Source organism: Lottia gigantea (genome assembly GCF_000327385.1).
Source record: "Lottia gigantea unplaced genomic scaffold LOTGIsca_88, whole genome shotgun sequence".
NCBI lineage: Eukaryota > Metazoa > Mollusca > Gastropoda > Lottiidae > Lottia > Lottia gigantea.
In genome coordinates, this window is record NW_008710892.1 from 315069 (window position 1) to 330426 (window position 15358).

A 15358-nucleotide genomic window follows, 5' to 3' on the forward strand; every position below is an offset into this window, starting at 1 on the left:
TTGTGTATGCGTGCATTGAAATCCACGAAGAATGCATCTGATTTATACCGTGTGTGTCGAAAGTTAAAATAAGTCAAAATTTTCGGTGACAAGGTGTTGAAATGGTGAGAAATTTTAACTTTTAGAAAAATGGAATCTTTATGTTTTATTTCAACGCCTGCAGAATGAGATGTTTTCTGATGAGTGAAAGGATTTAATTTTTAAGTTTTTAGAAATTTGTGATTTTTTGTTTGAAGCAAATTGATATGTTTAAGTAAGCTAATGACTATGCCAGAGTAAGCTGATGACTATGCCAGAGTAAGCTGATGACTATGCCAGAGTAAGCTAATAATGACTATGCCAGAGTAAGCTGATGACTATGCCAGAGTAAGCTAATGACTATGCCAGAGTAAGGCCAGAGTATGTTAATGATTATGCCAGAGTAAGCTAATGCCAGAGTTAGGCCAGAGTAAGTTAATGATTTTGCCAGAGTAAGCTAATGACTATGCCAGAGTAAGGCCAGAGTAAGGCCAGAGTAAGTTAATGATTATGCCAGAGTAAGCTAATGACTATGCCAGAGTAAGGCCAGAGTAAGTTAATGATTATGCCAGAGTAAGCTAATGACTATGCCAGAGTAAGTTAATGATTATGCCAGAGTAAGCTAATGACTATGCCAGAGTAAGTTAATGATTATGCCAGAGTAAGACCATAGTAAGTTAATGACTATGCCAGAGTAAGCTAATGACTATGCCAGAGTAAGGCCAGAGTAAGTTAATGATTATGCCAGAGTAAGCTAATGACTATGCCAGAGTAAGTTAATGATTATGCCAGAGTAAGGCCATAGTAAGCTAATGACTATGCCAGAGTAAGCTAATGACTATGCCAGAGTAAGCTGATGACTATGCTAGGCCAATAATGATTTATTGTACATCAAAATAGAATCTATCTGTATCATTTTATTGTTATTTTATGGCTTCTGATTCCTTACAATTCAACAATGACTAAGGCTTAACAGAAGCTAACACTTTCTTTAACTTCAGAACTTTAAATCCTGAAAACAATAAATGGTAAAATCAGTTGAACTTTAGACTTGAATCAAAAAGTCTAGGGGTAGACTGGGCACAAAACTTAAGATCTGAAAGAGTTATCCTAATTCTGATGCCTGTGCCTGTGCTTCCAAGAGTCGCCCCACTGCTAATACCTATTCTTCTCTAAATTCTTTTGAAGTTGTTACTTCCAAGAAGCTGTTAGGGGTGAGGTTTAAACAAAAAACTTTTAGACCACAAAGATTTATCCTAATCCATTCTGGATTTAAGTTAAAAATCTTTTTGAAGCTGTTATCATCCTGTTCCTAATCAGACAGACTCAAGCCCTGAGAAAATATTTTAAGATTATTTTAATCCCCAAACATTAATTCTGTTAATCCATCTTAATCTGGATTTAATCAACTTAGAATGGATTAATAATTATCCCGTAATTTGTATTGATTGGAAACAATAACTTACGTCTCAGCCATTGCCTTTGTGAATTATTTTCATCCTGGCAACACTTAACTGGTCTTTATTACATGCAATAATCCACACCTCCACCAATGCTTGTTTCGATGTTTTATTGTCACCTCTTCTAACACCTAAACTCTTGTACTCAGCCATTGCTTTTATGGATGTTTAATTCTGATCCTTAAAAACTATCAAATCCAATCCTGTTTTAAATATAGACTTGAAATATTGGTAGACACCTTCATCCCTTGGGTGACAATCCGACGCTAGTTAGAAAAAACTTCAAAGATTTTTATTGAATTTTGTTAATAGTTGTAATCCTGTGTTTTAAGCCTGAATTAGGACAAGTTGAGTTTTTGATGTAGTTCTTTTGAAAACAAAGGTCTGCCTTTAGATAATTATTTTTCATCTTAAACTGTTAACATATGTTTAGGATAGCAAATCCTCATCAGTCACGCTGTTTTGAAGAAGAGATTCTATTATTTTGACTTATGTAGTTTTAAGCTGACCATGAATTCCTAGCATGAACATATTATATGAAAGTCAATTTTGATATTCTTTTGGCATAAGCAAAAGCAATTTTTTCTCGTAAAAAATCCCCAAAATTTCCCTCATTGCATGGCATTGTCAGTCTTCATTAAACTAACGGTGAAGAAAAGAAGGGAGTAAAACTCTATTTTATTTCATTTCCCAGTGCTTATAGATAATAACATAGATATAAAGATTATGTTAAAAATGTTAATATTTTAATTTTATATTGATGTTAAGAAACAGAGATAAAAATCAGTAATTATCGTTAATTAATTAATTAGTCAGGAATCGACGATAAAAAAATTACGACTGATTACAAGTTCGATAAAATATTTTTTTTTTTGTTCTATTCGATCGATAATTGTTCGTTGTGTCTGTATATTTTTTGTATTTGATCGTGACTTTGGTATTGATTAATTGATTTTTTGATTGACGTTTGTCATTTTGTATTAAAAGCATTGTCACTCCTGTACAAGTACAATCATGAGTGATTTTTAACAGCACAATAAAGATAACAAGCTTTTTGTCAGTATTTATATTCAGATTGGAATAATACAACATTCAGATTATCTGATTAACAGTTGAAAATCTAAAATGATGATTGACAAATGTCTCTAAATTTTCCCTCATTGCCCAATGTATGGCATTGCTGATCTTCTGTAACTTTCATATTGTTGGTGTTGTTGATTTTACTCTAACTACTGTAAATTAATTTTTAAAAATCAAGAAACATTGGGAAGACAAATTGAACACATTGTAAAATTTGTTAAGTAATTCATCTAAACAATTGTAAAATTTTATTATATTGTTACTGTGTGATGTTTATTTTACAATTTTCTTGTAAATTTTCTCTCACAAAGACTTAGAAAAGCTTGAGACAGATTGAAAACAATGTACGACAATCTTAGTTATTGACAAACAGACTTGATGGGTTGTAAGCTTTAAAACTGTCGTCTTTTCTTTTTATAAATTTATTGAAGTGGTCTGAACAATAGGACAGTAAGCTTTACAAAATATGCCATCAAATTATCGACAAGATACTGCCCTGAGGACATGTTTCTCAATTTATTTTCAGTCATAAACAGTCCAATATAAAACTCATTGTTTTCTGTATTGTATTCTGTTATTATAACAGGTTTTTGTTGTACAGTGTCATACAATGTTGCACAATAGAGTTATTAGAATTCAAGAGTAATTGACAATGCTTCATCTGTTTCAATTGTTCAAGATCAAACCTTAAAATACTCCTGGTTTTATTCCTGCCTCTTGGCTAACACTAAATCAATTTTATGTTTCAAATGGATTAAGGTATTATAGAAAATGGTTTCAGTATTTTTTGTCAAATTCTGTCCTACTGTGCCACTTGTCTGATGTCCCTAGACACCTTAATTACACTCGGTTCATTGATCCATCAATTTCATTGGTTAGATTGATATAATTTATGCATTTTGACCAATCATAATTGATGGTTTGTATTCTAGATTGATTAATTATCAGTAGTCATATCTTAAATTCCTCAGTTGGTGGCAAACTGTGAACTTTCATTGCCATTCAACCATTAATAGTTTTACTTAACTACTCATTGATTGGTCTTCATTTATTTAATTGACCAATTAGAGTTCAGGGATTGTATACCATGTTAAAATGGCTAGTCTTTGTACTATCAAGATCAAAGGCTGATTGATTGTTAAATGTAACAGACCTAACAGGTAGCCCCAGTTGGATGTATCTTTAATTGTTCGTTTATGTAGATCTCACTTCAACAAATGTTGTCAAGGAGTTTGGACATACTGCTGTTTGATTGGATAATGAGATATCTACCAACCAATTATATTACAGTTTTATCATTCTGATCTTCATTCAACTTCAGATTAGTGAGTTGATGTAACATTTAAGTTTAGCATGAAACATGTGGTATATCAGTTATTGAAAGTGAACACAAACCCTTGAGTTATTTCAGACCAACTTGACATGAAGTGTTGCTACTGAAACTTTGGATATACTTTTGTGGAAATTTGTCATTTAACATTCAGCTTTAACAATCCACTTATCCATTTTAGACTTTCTGAACATTAGATAACCTAGAACTGGTACTTTTGTTAAGTGTCCATAGGAATAATATATGTGAACACTGATTCTAAATTTAACTTTTGAAGTTAAACTTATACTGCCCTGTTATTGGATGATTATTTCTCAGTGAACCAATAAGATTAGAGGATTATCAAACCATAAGAAACCAGATCCAGTGCCTTGTGTTTTGACTTAACGTCTGATAGTAAAGTGTGAAAATATAACATGGATTTTACCTGTAGTTTTACCTGAATTTATTAATTAGAGATCACAACATCGTTAATTATGAAGGTGAACAATTTTTTAAGATTTTTATTTGGTCTGAATCTTTGTAGGTTTAAGAGATCTGTTTTTACATTCTCAGGTATTGTCAAAACCTTGGAGTCACTAGTAGCTAGCCTCTAGAGTATAACTTTATGTGGAATGGGTAAAAGAGTCCAGAAGGTTTGGAGGTGAGGGGGGAAGGGTTACAATTTTCCAGAAAAATGTCATCAACCTAGATTTCTATGTGGTTTAAGATAAGTAAGAATGCTCAATGACAAAACAATACCTGTATTTAAATGTTGTATGATTTACTATTTGAAACCTTCCCATATGAACTAGAGCTTAAATTTTTTATTTTAATTTCTTAAAATCACTAGAGAAGAACTCGACACTAGGTTAAAAATATTTCATACTACATTGAGAATTATCTTCAGAAGATGTTCCGTTTCAGAAACTGTCTCTCAATTTTCCATTTCCCAATTCCCAATGATCTTGTTAGCAGAAATAACACGACCACTTCAAAAAGACGAGTTAAGAGGGTGAATAACTCTGGTCTTTACCACAAAAACATCAAAGACTGGAGTTGAAAGGGAACTGACAGTAGTGTGTCTTTTTAACGACTTGATAATTAATGATAATTAAATTAGAGATGAGATAAGATGAGGATGCTGAAATCTAGTGATGATTTTACAGAACTCTTTTTCACAATTTCTTAGAGAAGTAATTGCCTTGTTAACCCTTCAACTGTTATGCCCACAGTTGCAGTATTGCCACAATTTCACGAAATGATGGTCACATGAAAATATCACTGAAGATTTGATTTAAATACACTAACTCCCTAAGTCTTATTTTAAGCCAGATATTTTTGGAAACATGTACCACGAAATATCAATATTTACAAAAAATATTTGGCAATAAAAGGATCAGAGGCGCAATAGCCTACATATTCTTAATTCATATTTAAATTCAACATTTAAAATTTTTGATAACTTAGGAATGTACTAGCTATCTTAGGGTCTTCAACCAGGGTAAGAATTGATGGTGGTGGATTAGGGGTAGAAATTAATGAGCTAGGGGTAAGGTTATATAAAGTTATGTCAAGATGTCAAGTGTAGTGGTTACATTGTGTCTAGCCTTATTTCTTCAACTTTTACATAATATTACACTAACTTAGGGTGATAAATCATAGAAACTATAACTCAAGATGTGTTGTCTAGCTGGGCAGGGCATGTTAACTCTCTTTGCACAAATTATTGTTGTTCATAATGTGATATTTTGATGCCAACGGTTTAAAAAGTTTTTCAAAGTATATGATTAATAGATTATCAATGCTGTAACACAGGATGTTTTGTCTAGCTGGGCAGGGTGTGTTCACTCTTATCACCAGCAGTAATAACAGAACAAAATTTTATGGTATACTTCTCCTGTCGATGGCGTGACAGATTGTCGACTGCCAGGCAAATAGCCGCCATGGATTCAAATCTCAACATTCTTATGCCGAGTCAGCCCAGTGTTGGTTCTCACCCCCCTAATACTTAACTGTCGCTTAAAGATTATTATCAGAAGCATGAAGGATGTCAAATTCTTGCTTTCATTAGCTAAATCAATTTCAAGTCATTGATTAGCCAAAGAAGAACCAGAACAGTAGGGTGTTAAACTCCATTTCCTTTCATTTCTGCTCTCTTACTCTTCAAAGTTCAACCCCGAGAAAATTTATTCGGATATTTCAAAGTGCTTCTCAAATTAATCAAATCCACAACAGAAAATAAGGATGTAAAACTCCTTTCAATTCAATCCTGCTTTCTTACCCTGAAACCAATCCATCTTAATTCAATACAAAGAGAAATTTATTCTGATATTTCAAAGAGCAGCTCTGGAAGTCTTTTAGACAGAAAGAAAAATGGCTGCTATCTCTGATATTTGATTAAAGTACAAATCTAATAATATAAATCATCCATCATTGTGTTGTAAAATAAATATTGATATGAATTTATGGTATTTTTGGTGAAAACATTATTATTTCTAAGTTGTGAATCTGATTTATTCTATGATGGATAATGGTTGTAATTTAAAAGATATTTTTATTACTGGATATTTCAGCTTCTATTATATTATATTATATATAGACACAGCTTTATAGAACATGTAAAATATTCTATATTTTTAACTCTGTTAGCACATTGTTTTAGAGAGGAGTGTATTGTAAAGATTAAACTATTAAAGTTGGACACTGAAACAAGAACTAAAAATCTTAAAGCTGTCAAAGTTTTTCTTGGTTATTAGCAAAATTCATTTCTGTAGGTACACAAGTTACAAAATGATGGAACATACAAATGATTTAGATTTCTTTTGATTTCTAGTAAAAATCAGCCAAAAGTTACGAAGCAATGGGACACCAAATTCTGCTTCATATTAAAATGATTTTACCATATTTACTAACTGTATCTATCTCTCTACCTGCATGACCTAACAACCTCTCAGATCACCTGGGGCAGAGCTTGATTGATTGGTAATTAATACTAATTAAGAAATCGTTAACGAGGAGCCTGAGAGGCTGTGTCTAGATGGAATGAGGTATGTCTGGAGGCGAATAAACAAACATTGTCGAGACTGTTGTCTGAATGACTGGTCAACAAACGATAGATTTATTGATGATAATATGAATGGGATATCAAAATATAGTCATCGAGAAATATTTGCTTTACCAGCTGAAAGAGCTCAAAATTAACTATTTGTATCCCTTTTAAAAAATAAAATTGACATCTAGTTCCCAATCTTAATACATACAAAATAACAATGATTATTGGAGAAATTGCAAACATTGACAAGAATTCACCACAATTGATGTTTCAGATATACAATCCTCATCAGGAAGGTTGTTTCTGAAATAGAACTTGTATTGTAATATTAAGAAGTGTATGATCAAAGTAAGCAAGCTCACCTTACAAGACTATTATTATTATTATTGAACAACTTTAACTTTGATATATTAAATTTTTAAATATCTCATAACCCACTGAATAACCTTCATTTAATTCTTTATTTATATTTGATGCCAATTAGCGTTAATTAGATTAATTAGATTACCTGGCAGGTATGAAAATATCTAGTTATATATCTGTTTATATCTGATATACTGTAACTATATTTATTACTCCACCAATTTACCTAGTCTACAGTATTTATACCTTTTCTTTGACTTTCAAGTATAGGTTGGGTTTAAGAACTCTCTGAGTGACAGGCAAAAGAGTCAAAAACACTGGCAGAGGCATCAGAATTTTTCATACCTTATTAGGTTGAAGCCACATTTATTACTGTTACCACCAATTTACCTAGTCTCTTGTATTTATACCTTGTACTTTGACTTTCAAGTATAGGTTGGGGTTTAAAATAATTGACAGGAGTATGGTTTTGAAATATTTTCACAAATGACCTTGTATTTGAAGCATATGTTTGGTTTCAGAAACTTTGATGATATGTTAAAGAAACTGTTGTTAGATTTTGAAAAGTTGTTTTGACTTTCAAGTATTTGTCCTGTAAAATATTGAGATGAGTCGCTTGAAACTTATTTTGGATGTCGTGTCTGAAAAAGTCTGACAAGTTTTGAGTCATAGATAGAACACATCTTTACTTGTCTTTCTTGCAAAACAGACAGCAATCCAACTTAATATAAAAGCTAGAGAAAGGCTTTCAATTTCCCATAATATCATAATCCATTTCTAACCAATGCTTAGGTAATTATTATATACTTAGAGATGTGATAAAATTATTCAAACCCTAACTGTTACTTTAAAGATGTCATGATGACCGTGAAGTCTATTTACACTCACACTCTGCGACCCAACATTGAAATTACAGGTTTTATTTTGAAAATATTTCACTATGAGTGTTTACTTATCTTTTACATCTTGACAGCTGAATGAAGAAAGTAATTTTTGGGGTGAATTTTGTGTAATTCAAAGGATTTTTTGGCTTTTTGGAAGGATTTTGTAGTTTTGGCAGAAGTGTGATTGTGTCATGAATTTTTACAGGATTCAGGAAAAGATGTAATATACAATAAAATTTAGAAACAAGTTTGTCTGTGATGTTGGAATATTGGGAGATATTTAAACCTTACCTTCACTTCAGGATGAAATGTAATTTAATTTAGTAACTTTAAATTCAGAGTGATAAGTTGTTATGTGCTGTATTACTGTAGGTTTATAAAAAGTCCTAATCAACAAGAGCTTATCTCATGCTGCTGCATATCTTTTCGATATAAAATCCTCATAAAGACAGCTAGTTTTTAAATGGAGTGAAAATTTCAATACAAGGATTTGTGCGTACGAGCAAAGTTTTTAAACTTGCGGATTCAGAGTTACAAATCAATGGGGATATTCTACAGTTCAAATTCTTCACTCCAACCTAATTTATAAAAACTAAACTTCAAGCTATCGTGTCAAAGCATTCAAGTAAAGAAGTCCATTAATAAACATTATCAGGGGTTCTATTCGTTGCTATGTGGACTCTCTAGAAGGAATGTCAAGTCAGCAAACCTATCCTATCTATATATCAGTATGAATATTAAAATCTCTAGAATCATATCATGTCAAAGTATTCTAGTTAAGAATTCCATCAATGTACAGAGCTGCACTTTACGAGTTTGTTAATCTGATTTTATCGTTAGTTGGTATAATCTAATCAACCAATCAGATCAACTTAGCGAAGTTACCGAGTAAAATTAATTATAATCTTAGTTGTTAGCAGTAATACCATACCTGAAACTCGGTCAACCGTATGACGGAATCGAGCGAATCTAATCATTGATTCTATTCATTTTACTTCAGGCTACTTCAGTTACTAGATCTCTTCATTCGCATGTGTGTGCATTAACATTAATGTATGTTCACTGATATTACTGTGTGTGCGTGCATTAAGAAACATGTGCATTTCATGTTACACAAAGAGTCTAAAATAATTAAGGATATAATGTTGCATTAATCTGTCATAGAATATAACATATAAGGATTTATGCAGGTAAATTACATGTGCATTTCATGTGCGTTTTACAACATAAAGAGAAATATTACCTCTGTGAGTTTGATAGTTGGAAATTGAGAAGAATTTTATGTTAAAATCATGTGCATACACAAAGAAGTTCAGTTGAGAAGAGATATTGGAAATTGATAAGATACTGTTGATCAAGATAAATTATGAAAGTGCATTTCATGTGCATTACGTGAAAGAAATCAAGCATGCAGCAAATAACGTGACAGCAATGTTTTTATTGTAATTGTTTTTATGATGGCAAGTAATTAATGAATTTTTAATCAACGTGAATTTAAGTGGTTAAACATATGTTTACGCGTTTTTAATGCACCTGCAATTTATGTGTATCCAGTGCATTATAAAAGGTTTTATAAAATAATCATTATCTGTAACGATAGCGGTAATTAATTACAAAGTAATCAACATTGCGTAGTTTTCTGACAATTCACAAACGATTTGAAATCATCCCAGCGTGATGTATTACAGATAGTTTTTGTCACTAGGGAAGTGTTTTTTGACTGAAGGTTTTCTGGTACAATGTAGAACAATGTTACAGTCTAAGTAATTAATAATCTAGCAACTGTCAACAACAAAAAAATACCTCATTAAAAAATTATGTTAAAGTTTTAGTATTGTAAATTATATGGCTGAGTAAACTTTTTTTATGTTATGAAAAGAAAAGAACAGCCAGTTTTTACGAGGATAAGAACTTCCGTTTTGAGGATCCTTTCTAACCTGGACCTTGACGAAATCTCTTGCCATTGATCTTTCCCAGATAATCCCAAGACATTTACAGCTGGGTTGTGGTTACTGAACACTGAGTTGAAATCAAGTTAGCAGCCAATAAAGCTGTTTCAATTAACACTGAACTGACTCGAGGAAGCAAAAACTGTGGGATCAGACTTTCAGTTTAGCAGATGACAAAGCCACTCTGTACCATCTGGAATGTCTTATTAACTATATTGATTATTGTTTAAGTTTTTGTATATCGAATATTTAAACCATGTGTTGCCTTCTCACCTGGCATTTTGAATCATCTTGACTCATTTCTTTGACTCATTCACATTTATGAAAAATTCCAGTGAAATTTCATGATTAATACTGTGTGGTGTCTTAAATGATATTATGTTTCCAGGAAAACTGTAGGACAATATCGACTTGTTTGAAGTGAAATATACACAAGATATGTGGAAAATATGGTATAGTTATTTCATGAGGTCAAAGGTTAAATATAATAAAGATATCAATATATTGCCAGATTTTTAAAACAAGGAAGGAAAAAGTCCGGAAGTTCTTGATACTTGGAAAGAGAAAGTGATTTGTACCAGTTCATAACAAGTGTTTGAGTCTTTATATTTTTTTGAATTTTTAAGTTACAAATTTGATAACACGAAAGTTAACTTTGTGAAAAAACTTATGTGCAAAAACTATGGTATTATAGTTTCCGAAGCTAAGAAACTTTTTGAAGATTTTTTCATAAGAATTCAAACAGGAAATGGTTTTCATCCAAGAATTCCTTGTTTGGAAATTTGAGAAAATGAATTTGTTTTGTTTAAAAATAGTTTGTAATGGTGGAGAAAATATTCCCTTGTTGTTTTCCTGACACAAAAACGGAGACAAATTATTCCTAGATTGTTTTTCCGACTTGTTTTTTTTTGGAAACTGGGATAAAAAAAAAATGTGTCTTGTCCCTTGAAGTGAAACCAATGTCAGACATAAAAATAAATATTTGATAGGAACTATTACCAATATAGTCATTCTGGTTTATAATTCTACCATAATGAATTGTCAGAAACTACGCCTCGACGTGTCCTGGGACACCAGTATGAAGGTAACTGTCTTCTGTTTGTCTAATTCATTCATTCATTCATTCATTCATTCATTCATTCATTCATTTTATTGTTCATTCATTCATTCATTTTATTGTTCATTCATTCATTCATTTTATTGTTCATTCATTCATTCATTTTATTGTTCATTCATTCATTCATTTTATTGTTCATTCATTCTTTCATTCATTCATTTTATTGTTCATTCATTCTTTCATCATAAATCATTCATTCTTTTGTAAATTCGTTCATATTCATTCATTCATATTCATTCATTCATTCTCTCATTAATCATTCATTCATGATTTCATTAATCATTTATTTTTTCATTCATTCAGTGTAATTTGAGGTCATTGCCAATTATATGTAAGGGCCTTAACAAAAGCTATGTCTTAAAATGCTAAGTTTAAGTGGAATTATGGAATGGTGCAGATCGATGTCAGTGTCCCTGATACACACAAAAAACATAGAAACAACTTTACAATCCCTTTAAGGTTTTAAATGTTTTCAAATTAGAAATGTTTTTGAATCTAAAGTAGAAAACCAATGTTTGTGGAGTGTGGTTGACATGTCTTTAAGTAGATTTACTTTCTGTTTACATATCTATACTGGTTTACTGAAACTCTAATCTGATTGGTTGATTTGATTTGATTGACCAATCAATGTCCTCGATTTATAATCCATGTCCGGTTGACTGTTTTTTCAAGTGGATTTTAAGGGGATTTACCTTTTTTGACATACCTACACCAGTTTGTTATTTGGTTTAGTGAAACTTGAATCTGATTGGATGATGTGCTTTGAGTAACCAATCAATGCCCTGGGTTTATAATCTATGTCAAGATGATGACAGGTTAAGTAGACAGGGATGTGTTTTTACCTGTTGGACAAGGGGGATAATCCAGACCTGACAGATCAATGGGTTTTAATCAAAACAACCTAATTACTTCATTCATCTACTAATTAACCCAACATTGTTGCAAAATGAAATTTCCTCACCCTACAAATTGAGCCATTTGACTTCTGTTTTGCTGCAAGATAGGACTCAATTTTTTATTTTTTGTCATCTTTTGAAAATCAAGATGTGGATTTCTCTTATTTTGACAGACAGGGTAAAACTTTCTGAATTTGTTTGATTTACATTTGTATGTATTTTGAAATTCTTGTTTTGAAGTTAATATTTTGATCATACAGAGGCAAATGATCAATATGCACGATTAGCGCATGGGCAGTGAAATGTCTTTTTTTGATGGTTCCATCCTTGTTGATACTTCTGTCACTTCTTGAACATCTGATGGAAGAGTAGCATGAAAATTTGTAGCATTAAATAAAATAAGGAATTAGATAGAAGGGTTGGATGTATTGCAATTGCAGATTATCAATTTATTTAAATATTTTGAGATGCAGAAAGCACGTTCTTTAAAATCTTGATAAAAGAGAACTTTGTCAATCTCTTCTATTATAATTAGAAATAACACATATAGATAAGTTCCATAAAAGGTAACGATTTTTCCACCAATTAGAAATATTTATTTTAAAGTGATGTATTAAATGATTGGTTTTGGCAGTAATTGGGTTTTGAAGGATTTGACGCAACGTGAAGTTTAAAGTCAATAAATTTATTGATGAGAATTATGGAAACATGGCGTTAGTAACAATAGTGATGCATTTAATCGTCATGGAAATGGCTGCAGAATATGAATTGTTGAGTGTTCAATATTTGTGGAAGATTCCGTGATGTAAATTACCTTATTGATTGACAGTTGAATAATGGAGACCTGCGATTCCGTGAAATAAGACCAATGTATGAATACGTTATTGTAGAATTTTCAATATTTATTTTTGTCATTATCATCTCGTTGAAATAAGGTGTGGATCGTAAGATCGTAGTGACATGTTGACAGACGACGATTTCAAGGGTATTCTGGGATATTTTAAAATGTCTGATGGGAGAGTACTTACCTGTTTTAATTTGACAAGATATCAACGTAAGATTTTTACTTTTATGCAAATGAATCAGAATATTTTTTTGCTTTTTCGCTTTTTGCTTTGTGGTTTTGAACTTTTTTCATCTAATGGTTCTTTAACTAAGAGATTGTTGAAACCATCTTTAAATTCCTGGAAGAGTTTTTAGACAAATACCAAATTCAGGAATTTCAGAATATACCCTAACATTTTTCAAAAAATTCTTATAATCATATACGGGTACTGAAAATAGTTTTTTTAATTGCGGTGACAGAGACTCTCTACTCTGCTCCAGTTGAAAGATAATTATTATAAAATGTAGATATATATTAAAAAGTACTTGAAACATTGTGTGAACATGTGACACCTTATTTTGACATGTTAATAACTTAAAAAATTAAACTATACTCTGTAAAACTCAGGGCTTGGTTCAAAAACTTTTATAATTTTTAACTTATACTGCATATATTATAATCTTTCATATTATTATATATTTAAAATGAAATGGTTTTGTAATTGTTAACCTTTTTTTGAGTCGCATATAAACTAAATATTAAAGGGATTGTAAATAGGTTGTCTGAAAATTTTATATGTATCGGGGAGACTGATAGCATCTATTTACACCATTCTAATTTTCAATCAGACGTCTGTGGTTCCTGCAATTACACAAAAAATAGGTGTTTGTTGATGTCACTTATTGCAAAGGGCCTTATATGATAAAGCATATTATTGACGTCATCATCAACTATTTTTTTGTGGAATTGCAGGAACCACAGACGTCTGATTGGAAGATGAAATGGTGCAAATTGATGCTATCCAAGTCTTGGTTACACATACAAAATAAAAAAAACCTCTTTACAATCCCTTTAAATCCTTTATACCTAGTATTAGTATATTTCTATTTAGAATCATACTGCATACATCCCTATTCAATATGTGATAGTCTGATTCAGATTTCAATCAAAATTGATAAAGCTTGTGTTAAATTGAGGCAGACACATCTCTTTTGATCAATATTAGATCTAGGATAGTGACGCTTGTAGGTTTGAATCTTAATTGGCTAGTGATACATTAGTATTGATAGCAAGGTATTTTGGATTGCCATACATGTTGTTTGATTCAGCTGTAAATGGGTACTGATAATTTTAAAGTTTGATCCAGGGCCATCTACCAAGATAGGATTCTTGGGAACCCAAAGAAACAGGACCAGAACTTAAGTTATCCTCGTAAAAAGGACCAGCTTGTGAGAACTTAAGTTATCCTCGTAAAAAGGACCAGCTTGTAGACAAGATTCTTAAGAACCTAAAATATAAAATTGACCAGACCCAGTTGGTAGACAGAGCTTTTAAAATCCTAAATTAAACTATCCATGGCCACAAGGTTTTATCATTAAGGTAATTTAAAGGTGGCAGCCCAGTTAGGAAAAGGAAAGCTGTATCATTAGGCTGTTAAAGTCCTGTCATCATCATCATCATCAGTGATTTCATTATTTTATTTGTGAATGTTCCACATATTTTAATATTGTTTTTATTTTTTCTCATTTTAGGAATTTGAATGTGGAGTCCATTTTGAGGGCTCGGAATCGTCCAAACAGGAATGGTCGTTTACCTTGTATGATTTTGATGGTCATGGAAAAATAACAAAAGAGGTCAGTTTTATTCAAATTTTTTTATTTGCATTTCTATGGATTTAAAGAGATATGTTTCCCAAATGAGTGAATTTCAGCCAAACTTATTTCAAATTTCTGAAATGAAAAATGAACATAAATGATTTTTTTCAACTTCGTGTAAAATTTCAACATCTGTGTTTTATCAGTCTATAGATATAGGGATGTATCTTCCTAAGATTCTAACCATCCCACAGGGTTTCTAACCATCCCATAGGGTTTCTAACCATCCCACAGGGTTTCTAACCATCCCACAGGGTTTCTAACCATCCCACAGGGTTTCTAACCATTCCACAGGGTTTCTAACCATCCCACATAGTTTCTAACCATCCCACATAGTTTCTGGGGGTAATCATACTGAAGTCCATGACAGGAGGGGGTGGGGTAATATTTTAACCTAGATTACCTGGCGGTTATGGCTGGTTATCAGGCTAGAGACAAGTGATGACAGTAGGGGAGGGGGTGTTGGGTAGAAATATTACAGAAATAGTTTGATATTTCATCAGGTTGTCTTAAAACATCCATCATAA

The 15358-nt window shown here is 31.7% G+C and overlaps 1 protein-coding gene across 1 annotated transcript in view; it reads left to right on the top strand.

The window, feature by feature from the left end:
* Positions 1-15358, top strand: part of LOTGIDRAFT_169673 (hypothetical protein) — a gene marked incomplete at both ends in the record, with an annotated part of 38386 nt that overhangs the window by 16944 nt on the left and 6084 nt on the right. The window contains one exon of the mRNA XM_009067978.1: positions 14709-14810. Coding sequence (XP_009066226.1) covers positions 14709-14810 — 102 coding nt within the window. The remainder of the gene's footprint in view (positions 1-14708; positions 14811-15358) is intronic.